The sequence below is a fragment of the Eublepharis macularius genome, chromosome 14 (genome assembly GCF_028583425.1).
Source record: "Eublepharis macularius isolate TG4126 chromosome 14, MPM_Emac_v1.0, whole genome shotgun sequence".
NCBI lineage: Eukaryota > Metazoa > Chordata > Lepidosauria > Squamata > Eublepharidae > Eublepharis > Eublepharis macularius.
In genome coordinates this window covers 62624226-62639641 of record NC_072803.1, presented here as the reverse complement: position 1 = coordinate 62639641, position 15416 = coordinate 62624226, and the positions used below count along the sequence as shown (strand labels likewise).

Genomic DNA, 15416 nt, shown 5'->3' with positions numbered 1-15416 from the left:
GGGCAGCAAAGTAAAGTCCAAATTTATTTTTCTTACCAAAGTAAAGGTGGGCAAAACCTAGTGACATCCAGTGATATTTGTATTTTACATTAGTCATTGGAAAGGCCTATTATGGTCTCTGCTAACGGGCTCGTTGCCTAATGCATCTCTCTCCTGGCAGGAGGGGCTGCAATATTTGCAAAATCCGGAGATGTCAGTGTTCAGTTTTCAGCCAGTTCTAGTTTGGATTCTTCTGCAGTCTCCTCTGGCCTACCACAGGACTGATGCATTTTAATTAGCCATGAAGCATTTGGGACTGGTGGCATCTTGCCACCCATAATTTCAGGCATATTCTTTCTGCGGCACAGTCCGAGTAGAGCAGGCAAATACTGCTGGTGCTCTTGAATAACAAACCTCTACAGCTCATCCTTGTGGGGCAGGCTTCAAGCTGAACCATTAGTTGCCTGCCCAGTTCTGCTAACAAAAATCACGACTGCATTAAGGTTTCTTTGCCAATCCTGGCTTACTTTTTATAATTGCTGGAAGTGGGGAAAGGTCATGACAGAGACTTGGGAACGGGCATCCTGAAGTGCTACCAGACCACATAGCTAAGGTTTTTGCCAGGTGGACTCAGGATCTTGGTTGAATTGCCACATTAAGCAGCCTGGGTTATGTTAATGCTACGGCTCCATTAATTACCCCATATCAATAAGAAAAGGCAATTTTTTGCCTCCCAGCAAAAGCGAGGAGAAGAAATAGTGGTATCAAAGGAAAGCTTCAAAGACAGCCAGAACCGTCTCTTGAGTAATTTCTGATCCCTGCATTCTTTCCACTTCAAAGTGGGATGTGTGTGCGTTTGGGTAAAGGGGAGGGGGGTTGAATCCGATTTCTCTAATAAGTGTTGGCACCAGCCCTGTTTGATATTAGATGCAGGGAACATTTTGATTTGTTATCGCCTTTGAAATCATTCAGACGACCTTCAGAAAATGGCCTCTTGTTACTTGCGCCAGGGGTGGGTGGGGAGAATGGGGCACTGGGAGGCAGAGAGAGAGGGGGAGGCCTGGTTTAATTCGCATGCAGAGGATGCCGTGAAATTGTGCTTTCTGCAGCTTTTTAGTTACAAATGTGTATCTTGATTGAAAGTGAAAAGTTGAAGAATAATAGACCTGCAACAATGCCTTGTTTAGCACACTCGCCTCATGTATCTGGTTTCATGGTAGAGGGTTTATGTTCCTTGCATATGGTTTCTGTCTGTACTTTCAAAACCTTGAAAGCCATTGGAAAATGCGAGAATTTAATTACATTGGGGCTTTTAAGCTTCTGATGCCAAAGAACTATAATTCAGTAGCCGACTTGTGCCCTGGTATTCCTTTTCTATGCGAGTTGATTTTTTTAAATGAAAGAACAAAAGGAAAGATTGAACAACTTAATCCAGTGTAAAGCCATGCTTCTCAAATTAGGAGAGCTGGCTGATGGGATGGAAGGCGCCACACACATCTGGATTATTTTTACGGACAGAAACATCAACTTCCCCAGCTCGGAACATCCAGAGACCAATGAGTAGCACAGATTGGAGCACATTTTTGTTTATCTGTTTTCTATACTTATACCCGAAGGGCTGTACAGCATTATTCTCCCTGCCTCTGTTTATCCTCCCAATAATCTTGTGAGTGGCTGGTTGAAGGTCGCTGTGATGGGACTTTTCTTGCAACTGAGGGAATCCACACAGTCTCCTATAATTCTGGAGGCCTAGGTTTTCTTTTAAATGGGAACCTTCCCCTGAGTTACTAAAAGTTCTTCGGGTAGAGAGTGCGAATGCTTTGTGTTTGCCGTTGTGAGGTAATTTTTGCATTGTGCCTGAAGATGACAGAGATCTGAAGCAGGAGGTTTGCTGAAACAAAAAGAATTATTTATGTAAGGTGGTTTTAAAAGAAGAGTACAGCAACCCAGGTCTGCAGACAGTCACGGAAGAAGTCTGGCGGAGACACTGAAGCTTAAGCTAGTTTCAGCTTCCGGTTGTCATTTAAGTTCCTTTTAATGTTTGCAGTTACAAACAGGCTTTCACTGCCTAGCCACCAGGTTGTAGCCTTTCACACACAGGACCTCACCCACACTAGCCTGCCCTTTCCCAAGAGTCAGACTAAAGGGTACAAGGTCTGCTTGTCACCAGAGACAGGCCTCGTGACTGGCCGCTCTGTCCTGTCCCAGAAGTAAACTCCTCTGCCACACTACCAGGCAGAGCTGCGCTTAATCCTGCCTAACCTGCCTCACAGGGTTATTGGGAGGATAAAATGAAGCACAGGAGAATGATATAAGCTGCTTTTGTCCCCAGTGAGGGAAAAGGCGGAAATATCAGTGACGTAAATAAACATAGTAATGTTTTACATTGTGAAAGGATCTGGACAGGAGAGGTAATAACAGCTAATTCATGAGATATTGGACTCAAAAAGGGGCAAGCCGTAAGTTTCTGTGATTGTGTGGAGCTGTACTGGCCAGTGTGAGCGGTTCTTGACTGATCCCCGACTTGTAGCAGCAACGATACATACGATATTTTACATGTTACTTGGGAGTGCATTTGCAAATACCTACTTCCTGCCATCTTCTAAAGCCTAGTCAAGGGTTTTGCTTCCTGGTCCTTTAGCGTCAGTGTGTGTTGTTCTTTCAGCTGGGTTAATCCTGAAATTTTAGCAGACAGCTGAAATTTAGATATATAACAGTACCCTGTAACCTTAAGTTCTGCTTAACAAAGACCTCTCCCCGCCCCCACCTTGACCTTTTGGAGTCTAAATGCAGTATTCAAAGGGAGTATTTTATTTGGTCCCTGTAGGCCAGCTTTCTGCCTTAATTCAGCAAATTGTTTTCTGTGTCGCTTGTCACTGAATTGCTTATTTTGTGGATGCAAGAACACGCCAAGGAATGCTTTAGGAGAGATGCCCTTCTTGTAGACACAGTTCTGAGGCTGTTAAATATTCACATGGCTCAGCACAATCTGTTCCAAATGAATTGAAGCGATCTTGATGCCTGGGAGGAGGTGTAGTAGCCCAGGAGGGCTTTTTTTGCATGTTTTTATATAGTAGCTGTACTGAAAAAATATAACTGTAGAGCAAACTTTATTCCACTGAGTTCCTGAAATGTCCATGCAAAAAAAAAACTTTCTAGTATGAAAGAGGGACTCATCTGTCAGGTCTCTGGTCAATTTGGTGCAAGTTCGAATCTGCCCACTTGCCGGCCTGCTGGGATGAGGCTATCCATTTTCTCATGGTGGGTGTCGAGAATAAGTCTTCCCAGCAGTTGAGGCTGGTACAAACAAGACCTGCCCTTTAGTTATGGTTGAAGGATCAGGAACAAGCTATAGGCCTTGACACGGCTTCCTCTCCCAGCTTCAGTGCAAATTCCCATCCACCTTAACTACAGCTGGGGGTTATATGAACACAAAAATTAACTATGCAAATCTTCTGTATAGCTCCTCTGTGCAAATCTTCTGTGTTTGTCGTGTGGCTAATGCCAACTAGAATTTTCTCAGTGGCAATTTTTAAGCATCCCCCATGGGCCATGTTGCATCACCTCCAGCCCACAAGGTAGAATAAAAATCAGCTAAACAGGACTGAATTGGCGTTGTTCGTTTTGATAGGCATTAGTAATTTTGAGCCAAATGTTGGTTAAACAGGAAGTTTAAATGAAAGTGAACTTCTGAATATTGCTGAATGTTAATAAGAGGTGTTCTTTTACTCCCCCAACAGCTTGACATTTGGTCCAAGTCCAACTATCAAGTATTCCAAAAGGCAAGTCTCTTTTTCTTACCAGTACCTGAGTATGTCATGTGCGCCTTTTTATAGCGTCTCCAAATAATTAAGTTGTGGAGTGTTTTAGCTGCCACCTGAAATGAGATGTGAATCATCAAGGGGAAAAATACTTAAATCCTGTGCTATCAACCTATACGATAAATGTGACTCTAAGTTTCATTGGCTGATGAATTAAATATGGATGGCAAAGTGTTTTGTAAACTCAAAGGCCTATAGAAGTGATGCCCCAGGTAGAGATGTAAAATTGCTGAAGCCACAAAAAAAGTTTGTTTATTCTGAGGTTTTGGGGGTGGGGGGAGTAATTGAAATATATACAATACTTAACTTTCCTGTCAACCCTATTATTATACTGTTTTAACAACACAACATGCATAACTTAGAACTTAGTATATAGTCTTGTACTATTCGGTATATTAATAGAACTTAAAAATACTAATTTCTATAATGAAAAAATGCAAATATACCCAATACTTGAGAGTTGGAAACTGGTGCACCCAATGCTAACAAAGCACACGTATCTTTAATTAAACTTAAAGGTAGGGAATAAACTCTGCAGTAAAGAAAAGGAAGTGTGTTATTTGGATAGAAACATTCTTGTGCAGTCACAATTGGTAGGACTGCCACTATGTTTGGATAAGCTAAACTTTGAACACTAAAAGCACTGAACTCTTTAGTAACGTATTATCATTAAACACATTATAACATATTTTTTGAAGCCAAACTTATTTACATTTAAACCAAAAAATTCTTGAAAATGTTGTATATGCCTATAGTATAAGAGGCTTTTTTCAATACTCTCCAAAATTTCCCAGTATTTTCAATGGAAAATTGAGAAAGCCCTCAAACTTGTTCTTATTGGACATTTAGAACAAGAGAAAGGCTTTTTAAGACAAGATTCCCCCCCCTCAAATATTTCACAGAAGGGTTTTTTTCCAGTGCTTCCTTAAGTTTTTCAATTTCTCCGCTGGAAAAAATTAGAAAGGCCTTAGACTTTTTCATTTTCACTTTTTCACATTTTGCGTGTTAAAAATCTTGCCTTAAGAAGCAGTTCAGTCATTCTAAAAGGAAAAAAACATTTCAAAGGAGTTTTTTTTCCCAGGGCTGCCCCAATTTTTCCAGTTTTTCTGTTGAAAAAAATGGAGGGAGTCCTTAAGGGGGGGCTTTCCCCCCTGAATTTTCCTGTTTTTTATTCCCTGAGGTCTTCACATCTCTAACTACAAGATTGTAAACAGCCACTTGCCTTTATAAATGAGAAGCCCAGGTCACAACCATGACTAACGGGAGCAAGTGGGCTAGTGAACTGGCTCCCCATTTTCCTAATTGCTATAGTTCCCAGGCCACAGCCAGCAAGAGAACAGGAACTGGCATGCTGGTGGGCAGACATCACTTCTGGTGAACTGGAAACAATGCCATGGATACTCTTGAATTTGCAAAAACTCTGTAGCGTGCGCCCCCCCCTTCCCCCCTCCATTTCCTTCTGCCAGTGCTTCAGGCACCAGCAGGCAACAAAACAGAATGGCAGGAGGTCTACTGCTATAGCTGAAGACTTGGCAACTTCAAGGAACATAAAAGTTGGGCTACTTTCCTTAATTTCCTTTTTATGTACATCCCCAGTATTAGTCAATAACTTGCAAATTATATTACAGAGAAGCTTGCTCTTTCTTAGAAATATATGCTGGATTATGTATTGAGAAGATTTTCTTTCTTTATTATGTCACAAGCTTGATACCCATGCTTCACTACAGTATTTAACTACTTTAAATCCAGTTACTGCCTTCCTTCAACTGTCTGCAGTTTCCTTGACCTGATTTTTACCTCAGAACACAGAGTTCCACAGCTGACCAATCAAAGAGAGGGGAGCGCAAGCAGGCAGGAACCTGTCAACCACACAGGAAAGCCAGGCCCCACAGGGAGATTGGCAACCCTAGTGACCTTTTAGGGGAAGACAGGGAGATGCATTTTACCTCAGGACGCATTCAATGACTCCCAATAGCAACTGCAGACTGTTTAGAATGTGAGGGGTGAGGCCCAATCAGGCCGCATACGCAAATGTCCTCTGTGTTCCAACTGTCTCGGGGGGAGGGGGGGGATGAGGTGTGGAATGTTGTGAGCCCCAGTCATCCCACATATGCAAATGACCTTGAAAGGCTGGCCCAATGAGGAAAGAGTGGCCAATCTGGCAGTAAGCAGGGGCGCAAGCAGGCAGCAGCCTGCCAGCCATACAGGGAAGCTGTCTCCCTTTGGGAAAACACATTTGACCCCTTTTTACCTGCTTAGGGGGTGAATTTCTTAAAATCCCTTCTTAGTGGGTGTTTACATCATGAAAGGAACATTCTCCCCAAATTTCACATTTCTAGATCCAAGGCGGATTACATAGCGTGAGATTAGTACCGTCAGTATCAAGGACATTCCAATAAACAGTGCCATCAGGTATATGGTCAGGCTTTCCTGCACAACAGGTTTCTCTACCACTGTTGGTTTTCTCTTCCATTGCTAAGCTACAGGGGAGTGTGGTGCACTCTCAGTTCATATACAGCAATGGTGAAAACCCTATAGATCCAAACAGAGCCCTTGAATCAGCTATGTGTACACCCTGAGGGGTACCTTCCAAATCCTCTCTGCAACATGCAGAGGTTCTTTAGTCCGCTTGCAGGGTTCCTTAGTTAGATGATTTGCTATTCTCTGAAGATGAAAGGCACCATGGTTCCTTGAACTGAGAACCTTGGAGCCAGGAGCCCCGGAACCTTGGTCTGTGTACTATCTGACTTGTGTGAGACCTGGGACCAGCTGTTTGGAGGTATAATTAGGATTGCCAGGTCCCTCCCAGCAACCAGTGGGAGTTTGGGAGGGGCATGGTGTTTGGGTGCTTACCCTTTTTCTCTGTGTGTGTGTGCACTAGTGCTCCCATGCCCCACATGACAACATCACTTTTGGTTAAACCAGAAGCAACTGCATCGTGTGGGGCTCAGGTAGGCTTCCTAGTTGGCCGCTGGCAATCTCCTGGAGGTTTGCCCCATTGCACACTGATCACTGGCAATCGGCAGGAGGTGGCAAGCCCCCTGGAGATCACCCATCACTAGCAGGCAACCTAGGAAAGCACGCACCGGGCACGCTCCCAGCGGAGCATGACAATGTCACTTTCTGAAGTTGTGCTGGCTGCGGGCATGCTCCCATGCGAAGCGCAGGAGCACGCCGCTGTGGCCAGCATGACGATATCATTTCCCAGAAGTGACAGTGTCATGCCCCACCAGGAGCACATGCATGCCCAGTCTCCCCCCCCCCTTACTGGGAGGGCATAGGGACCTGACAACTCTAGGCACAGGAGGATATGGTCATTTTCCTGAGCTACTTGTCAGTGGCGGGTGATCTCCAGCAGTTGCTGGACAGAGAGACAAATCTCCAGAAGTTTGCCTGCCATCAGCAGGCACCTGGTGAGCCTAGTACAGTGTTGCTGTCTCCAGGCTGGGCCCTTCAACCTGAGCAACTTTTCTATTGCATAGGGAAGATGCCAGTTCTGCTGCTTTGGTTCCTGCCTCTGCCCTGGACTGCCTTGCAAGTTGTCTGACTTCCAGCTTGATCTTGACAATGCTTCTGCTCTGCCCTACAGAATCATTGCCTACCCTGAACTTTTAGCTTTCTTATGGGGAACTGGCTCGAACCCCTGCCGCCCATTCACCAGTGCTGATCCTGTTTGCTGTTCTGCTGTTTGCAACCTGTTTGTGTGTCTTTGCGGGATCAGGTTGCAGCTATCAGAAGGAGAGAGAGCTGGGAGTCTGCTTCTGATCTCTTGCTGTGGCAATTTTGCTCTGAGCCAAAGTTTTTGGGGAGGGAGGGGAGTCAGGAGCAGATTTCCAGCTAATCAACTGGAAGTCAGGTTCTTCTCATCTCCCACCCTGGAACCTTTGCTGCCTCCAGACTTGCAACAGATAAGAAGTATATGATCAGAAGCCCAGCAGTCTACCCACCCCAAATTATCAGCTTGCACTGCACAAGAAAGGAGTGAAACAAACTCTTTGTCTTCTCCCTTTCCCAGTACAGAAATTAAAAATATTGCATCTGTCCCTACCCCCCCAGCTTGGAGTAGGGGATAAACAAGCTCTTTCTCACTTCCCTTATGCAACACAGGTATTATGATAATTGCTTTTGTGCCCAATTTGGAAGGGAGGGATGAGAAGCAAGTTCTTTCTCTCCCTTTTGCAAGGCAGAGATCAAAAGCATTGCTTCATTTTCTGCCCAGCTCCCTTTGCCACTTCACTGCACAGTGTTCTGAGAACCTGTTCATTTGGGCAAGCTGGGCTATCTTTTGATGCACTGAACCTGGAAACAGCCGCACTGATCCTTATTACCAGAAAAGCTTTTATTATTTGTTTACGTGCATGGGCTCTGGGAATCTCCAGCCACAGAAGCAAGGTGCAAACTGCACTGCAGCCTTTTATGTGCATAGGTAACAAGAGTGGGAACCAATAGAGAACAAAGGCGGGAACAGAGGTCCAATAAGAAACTTACAACGCAGTTTATCTCCAAATATGGAGAGTGGGGTGAGTGAACATTGCCCATAATACTGCTACTTTACCTGAGAGCCTGGCACATTTCCTTATATGGGATTGTATGCTCATTTACCCAGGACCAAATGCTTGCAACTCAATTTTGCACTCAAGGCTCCACACAAAATTCTCAGGACAACAGGTATTTTGCCGAGGAGTGGTGTGAATAAGAACCCACCTTCCAGCTGATCAGCTGTGAGTTGGCTTCTCAAAAAGAAGTAGCTGCAGATTTGGTTGGTAGATGTTCAAGTTGTTTGATGCAATAAAATATATATCCCTGATCAGCTCACAGTTTGATTGTAACTGTTGAACAAGATCGGTTCATTTGCCTAACAAGTTCGCTGAGAAATCTACAACATCCCTACTCACTACCTGCATATCTGATAGAAAACCTGACCAGTTTTGCTGTAGTTAGCCATATCTATCCACAGAAAAAATTGTGATGGGCATGAAAGCCAGGGTCCAAACTAGAGGTTTGCCACCATCATTTTTTAGTAGCTTCTATCCCAGGATTGTGTGTTCTTCCTAAAGTACACAAGTATGATTTACGGTCCAATTTTCTACAGATCAAAAAGTAGGGTTGCTAGGGAGGAGTGCAGCTGGCAACAGCCTCGCTCCAAACTAGCTTGAAGGCAGAATTAACACAGTAGTTAATCTGTTACTCTAGAGGCAGGTAAGAATTAAGGGATTAGACATCCTCTTCTCTCCCTTCTGAAATATATTTCTCATGTCAGTTAGAAAAGAGTATAATGCAAAGCAACTTAGCACAGAATCATCTGGGATAATCCTTCATCAATAATGCTTTAAACTAATGATAGCCATGGAATGGTTTTAGTTGTGCTAATAAATGTATTTTTCTCAGGCCCCTTTTTGCATGTTTTTACATTATATAGGCGTTCCGGCCACCGGCCGCATTCTCCTGAATGCCTACAACAAGGTCTCATCCTTTGAGGATGTCTTTGTATATACTTTCTTAGAAGTATTTGACTTAGAAAATTCTAAAATCCAATTATATGAGATACATAACCGGGCTGAGGTTTATCATTCTCAGCCCTGTTCACAAATCACAAGCCAGAGAGCTTCGATTTCAGTCCATTTGGTCACCTTGCTGCCAGTGCTGTAGATAAATTGGTAACCCAGGTCTGTTTGACACATTTGAAGAAAAATCAATTGCTCCCTCCTCTAGCACAGAATTCAGTGGCCCACTGAATTCCTTCCACTGGCAGCATATTGTGCTAGAATGGAAGGCAGGCAAAAATGTAACACAACAACACACGAGGCAGAGCATATTATACCTTGCGTGGAAAAGGTCCTGGGCCTCGTCCCTGGCATCTCCAGTTGTAAAGGGTCTCTGCAGAGCCATCGCCAGTTAGAGCAGACAGCGCTGGGACAAAGACCAGCTGCCTGCTTTGGGATGAGGCAAGTTTGTGTGTGTGGGATGCCGCTTGATCAGCACAGTCTCTGCAAGGCTTGCTGATGTTAACATAGCCCAGTTTCTGCCTGGCACGAGGGCCTTGGGAGCTGGCAGAATGAGAGGCAGAAGGCTCTTAAGTGGAGATGGCATCGCTCCATGGCAGGACGCTTGCTTGGCACGCAGAGGTTCCCCGCCATGACCCCGCCGAAGGAGCCTCAGGTAGCCCCGTGAGATGTTTCTTTACCGCTGCCAGAGTAGATGGATCCGGGATCAAAGTAGCCGAGGCAGCCATTACAGTTTGAAAGTGTATTACAAATGGCTACGCTGTATAGTACCCTTTTGACCCATACTTTGTACTGACCCTGCTTTTTAAAAACTATGATAAAGAATAATAATATAACATTCGATTTATATAATGCCCACTCAGAGCGGTTTATAAAGTATGCTATTATTATCCCCACAACAAAACTCCCTGTGAAGTGGGTGGGGTTAGGGTTAGAGGGGGGGGGTGTCTGTGTGAAAAATAGTAACAATGAAACCCAATAATAATGCAAGGAAGTAAATTCCCAGAGTTGTAATAGTATAATGGAAAAGTTCCTACAAACTCATTGTTTTTTTAAAAAAAATTTTTTTTAAAGATTTGTTGTTCTGCAGTAACCTGCAGCCGGAGGGGAGGGTTGGACATATTCCGAATGGCCTCTTACCTTCATCGGGCAACGGTAAGAGGCCCAGCAGACAGAGCCAGTGGCCTTCAGGAACCAGTCGTGCCCTAAAACAAACGGGGCTTCAAAGACAGACACAAGTGGGTGTCGAGAGTCCATGAAGGTAGCGAGTTTGAAAGACCGTTCCTCACTCCTTTGCTGAATGAATGTTTCCTGTCCCACAGCTTCTTTTTAACAGTTGTGACTTCTGCCCATCCATCTACTGGTCTTTTTAAGCTTCAGTGAAGTTGCCATTTTCTTCCCATATAGCTACAATAAATAACTTCTACTGAGGAGTCCATTGAATCTTTGTTTGTAATAGCCCCTCATGATACAGTGGGATGGATCTGCCCTGAATGGCAGGTTTTTCAAAGCTGGACTGTGATTTCATACCCTCTTCAGAGGTGGCAAAGCAGCATCTGGAGCTCCCAAGCTGCCTTCTCATTTTGAAGCTTCCAAAATGTTAATATCCCAGACAGCCACAGCACAGCCCTTTCAGGTTGGAGAGCAGATACCTCTGCCCCCCCCCCTCAACCCTGTCATATGGAGCTAAATTTGTCTTGACTTCTTTGTTTGCAAACTGTGGCTGTGTCAGCAAGACCTGTGCCTTCCCCTGATTAGGTAGGATCCCCGAGTGTGTTTAATTTGATAGGGAAAGAGTTCCCAGAGGGCCCATTATGGCTGAAACGTACAGGTATTTACTGAGGTTCCCCTGGAGACTTGCTTTAACTCCATTCTAGGGTGAATAAGCTTTTATAACCATCTAGCAAGCCAGCAGGGTGAGTTTTAGAGAATAGAGCCTAGAAACAAGCAGAGGAATCTCTGAAAGGGCAGAAACACAAAGAGCCGAGAAAAGGTTGGCACATCTCCACATTTTTCTGACATTTTAAACTCTGCAGGTGCCGCTCTTCAACCTTTCTGTTAACTCCTCACATATCTTCATCTAGTAAGCTAAAAGAAAAAGCGAACTTGCTTCTTATCATCAAGGTTTTTACTCCTTCCCTATTCCACAGGCTCAAAACACAGGAATAAAATGTCAAAAATAGCAACATGCAAAATCAAATTAAATTCCAAGAACATGCACCATAATAATTTCTTCCCCTATTAATTTTCGCCACTTTGGATGCCCAATCTATGGTGTCCAGGGATGGATTGAGCATTACACCACACCCCCGTAGGAGCCTGTTTGTTGGTTAGGATCAAGAGGAGAAGCCTGGCTCAGAGAGAGATAGGGCATTCAGTCATTGTTTGTATTGTGAGCACCCTCCCAGTGAGGCCCAGAAATCTGGCAGGAGACAGGACAAAAGAAAATATCTTCCTCCTGAGGGGAAGCTTTTAATCAATAATGGATGGTTTCTTGCCTTTAGCTTTGTGTTACTATTTTCAGAGCCTTGTTCCTCTGTTGCTGATTTTGATTACTTTTTAATTTATTTTTTGCATGGCTCCCCATTTGAACTGTAAGGAAAAAAGGACTAGTAATAACAACAGATATGAGATTGTCCGGGCCAGAAGCTAGAATGGGTAAGGAGATGCAGTGTAAACTCAGGAGTGGAAACAGAGGCAGCATTTTCATGGGGAAAAGGTTAGCGTTTTAAAGATGCTTAGATTTGAATGCTTAACTGCATAGTCAGAGCTACGGATGGACCATCTCTATACTGGATTACAGGCAGGGTCTACTCACCTGCACCAGTCGGCTAAGTGGCCACCTGAGCCACTTAGTCTGTTTGAGGTACAAGGCAAGAGATAAACCCAGTGCCGCTTGCAGTTTTTCACAGAACTCTGTGGTGTGGGGGATGCAGCGCCACGCAGCTATTCTGTGCTGTTTCCTTAGTGTTTGAAACATAGCATGGGAGGTAACTCATTCTGTACAACAGAACCAATGCAACTTTGGATGACCTTCACGCTTTCCCCAGGCACACATCAGCTTCTTGTCTCAGCTCCAGAGGTCTGAAAGGCGGGCAGATATAAAAGTATTTTGCCATTTGGGGTCTTAGCATTTTTGTCAGGGGAGGAGACCGTGCTCAAAGCTCGTTGCTTTATTCAGTTAGCAGCTCGCCCCCATCTTGCTTGATGACTGAAACCCTTGCCCCCCCCCCCAAAGCTAGTTGAATAAAAGAACTTTACATTGCTTCCCAAAGACACCTTCATCTGAGATTTTTAGCAGATCTCCACAGAACAGGAATTCCAGAGGGGAAGAGCAGCCAACAAGTTGTCAGTTTAGAATCCTAGCTTGGCCTTTACGTTTCTGATTTTGCATCCGGGTCTGTTTGCACACTGTAGGCAATTCCGAGGCACATTTTCCCCATGCAAGGGCACATAACTATTGTAATATATGAAGATAAATTCCTGTCATTAGTCTCAGAGCAAGAATGTGGATTGAATGCATGTATGAGTCAGCTATTGAATATTGACGAGACCTGCTCAAGGACAGGTGATGGCAGTTGCAGGATCAGCAGGCTGGAGTGGTGCTCTGCATGAGCGAAGTGCTCAGCTCCGGTTTCTGTTTTTTTATTTTTATTAAGTTTTATTAGTAAACCATATTTCATATTTGTTCACCTGAGGCACCAATCATAAATTGTGGGCCTGGTGTACACACATAGTTCAGGGCCACTGCTCAGAATCCCTAGACCCATGAGCCAGAAGTCTGTGCTGCTACATGCATTACTAATGGGCACGATCTAACAGGAGCAGTTGTATGCGACTGAGTGCACATGTGCTTCTGAATTGCACACTGTTGTCTCCATAGGAGTGTGGGGCAACCAGCCAAACCAACCCCAACAAAGTGAATGTTTATTTCCCACAATGATTTCTCTCCTGCTGAAAGAGAATTTTCTTAGATTCCCTTGAGACTTTCTTTGCTTCCTTGACTACGAAAGAAGTCTTTTCTTTCCTCTAAGTACTCTTTTTAGCCCCTTAATTTTTACATTAAACATTTCTCAGGTACCTCCGTAAGAAGTCCTCCTATTATTTTTTAATTGACACCTTTGTGTTTTGGCTGTAGATTCCGGAACTCTGCACCTTTGCAGCTTTGTCCACATGTTGGGGCAGTACCCTGTACCTATTTGCCTTTTAAAAAACTGGCCAAATCCAACCAAAGGTCCCTTCAGTATTTTTTCCTTGCAGTGAGTGGCCGGGTGTCTGCGGGAGCCCCCCAGCAAAGCACAAACGCAACAAGCCTCCAGCACCAGGTATTCCGCGATGGATGACTGCTAAGCCTCTCATTGCAACCATTGAGTTGTTATGGCTCATAGCTGCCCATGAGACCTCTTCTTGCGCATGAATTTTCCTGATCCTCTTTTGAACACCATCTCAGCCAGCAACCACATTTGGCAACATCAAGCTTCATGAGTCAAACTGTGCAAAAGGAGCACTTTTTGTTCTGTTTTGAATTTACTGCCCATCCATTTCTTTTATTCTCAAACTCTAGTAAGAGGGGGAATCAGCTGCCTAGGGTGGCAAGGGTTTCCAAAAGTGGAATCAGCTGCCTAGGGAGGTGGTGAGCTCCCCTTCACTGGCAGTTTTCAAGAAGAGGCTGGATGAATACTTGTCAGAGATGCTTCAGGCTGATCCTGCACTGGGCAGGGGGTTGGACTAGATGGTCTGTATGGCCCCTTCCAACTCTGTGATTCTATGAAATGTCTGTTTCTCCAAGCCAGGCATAGTGTTACAAACCCTTGCCTGACTTCCCCATTCACCGGTTTCCCCAAATATAAAAGGCTCAAACCCTTTTCCTCATAAAGGCTCTCTGACCCCTTGATTATTTTGGTTGCCCTTTTTAAGCACCTTTTCTCTTTCCATGCAGTCTTTTTTAAGATTCAGAACTGTGTATGGCATTCCAAATAAAGCCACACCAGAGATTTATGTTAGAACATCGTGGTAGTGGCCGTTTTATTTTCAATCCACCCTCACATGAAATTTGCAGTTTTCACCAGTGCTGCTCAGTAAGATGCTATTTTCATTATTCACCATAATTCCAAGGTCTTTCCAGGCTAGGTATCACTAGTAAAGGCCCTTCAGTACATATGTGAATTTGGAATATATTGCTTCAGTATGCACTGATTTACATTTACTTACTCATTTTCCATTTTGTTGTCCATTTACCTGGTTTGAAGAGATTATCTGTGAAGAAATTCCACCGTCTGCTTGGGTTTTCATCACAATGAATAATTTTGTGCCGTCCACAAATTTGACTACCTCACTGCTCAGCTCTGACTCCATATAATCTGTGAACAAATAGCATCAGTCCCAATTCAGATCTTTGGGAAACCCTTCCTCTGTTGAGAGGATTGTCCACTTGCTCCCTCTTCTTTATTTCAGTCTTTTAATCCAGTAACTGCTGAGTTTACCCAGGAGTCTTTGATGGATTTTGTCAAAAGCGTTTGGGAAGTCCAAGCATATAACATCTACGAGATTACATGATTGACTGATACTGTCATAATGATGCAAGCTCCCTAGGCTGCATTCAGACAACATGAACAAATCTCGATTGGTGACAAGTACGGGCTTGTTGCTGTGCTCCCTTCCTTTTCCCGGTTCCCTTGGTGAGGGGAGCGTGGTTGGAGATTTTGTAGCTTTGAAAGCCTTGAATCAAACCAGCTGTCTGTGGCATTGGAACGATGGTGCCAGGGCAAACTGGAGTTTGTTTCCTCCCCACAAACTGGGATCAGGCCATTTTTAAACCTCTTTTATTGCTAACAAGTGCTGAAAGAGTAGAGTAAGGAGGTAGTATTTTTTTAAAAGGTATACTTCTTATGAGGGACTTTATAAATGGTATGTGTTTTTAGCCTAAAACAAGCAGAACCGTCAGCTGTGTTGTGGAAGCCCATTGTGAGTTCTTCCACAAGGCAATGCCTTGAAATGGACAAGAACTGGCTAGCCATGGTAGCTATAATGTGGTTCACATATCATCTTGTTAGAATAGGTTTACTTTCACAGAAATGTTGGTTATTTGTAAAGTTTGGAGCTGATACATGAG

At 44.1% G+C, this 15416-nt stretch overlaps 1 protein-coding gene across 2 annotated transcripts in view; it reads left to right on the top strand.

The window, feature by feature from the left end:
- Window positions 1–15416, top strand: part of MED27 (mediator complex subunit 27) — a 219403-nt gene that overhangs the window by 188392 nt on the left and 15595 nt on the right. The window contains exon 6 of one of the 2 annotated variants that reach the window (XM_054997907.1): window positions 3720–3761. The exons of the other annotated variant lie outside the window; for it this stretch is intronic. Within the exon in view, the coding sequence (XP_054853882.1) occupies window positions 3720–3761 (42 nt within the window). The remainder of the gene's footprint in view (window positions 1–3719; window positions 3762–15416) is intronic. 2 annotated transcript variants of the gene reach the window in all.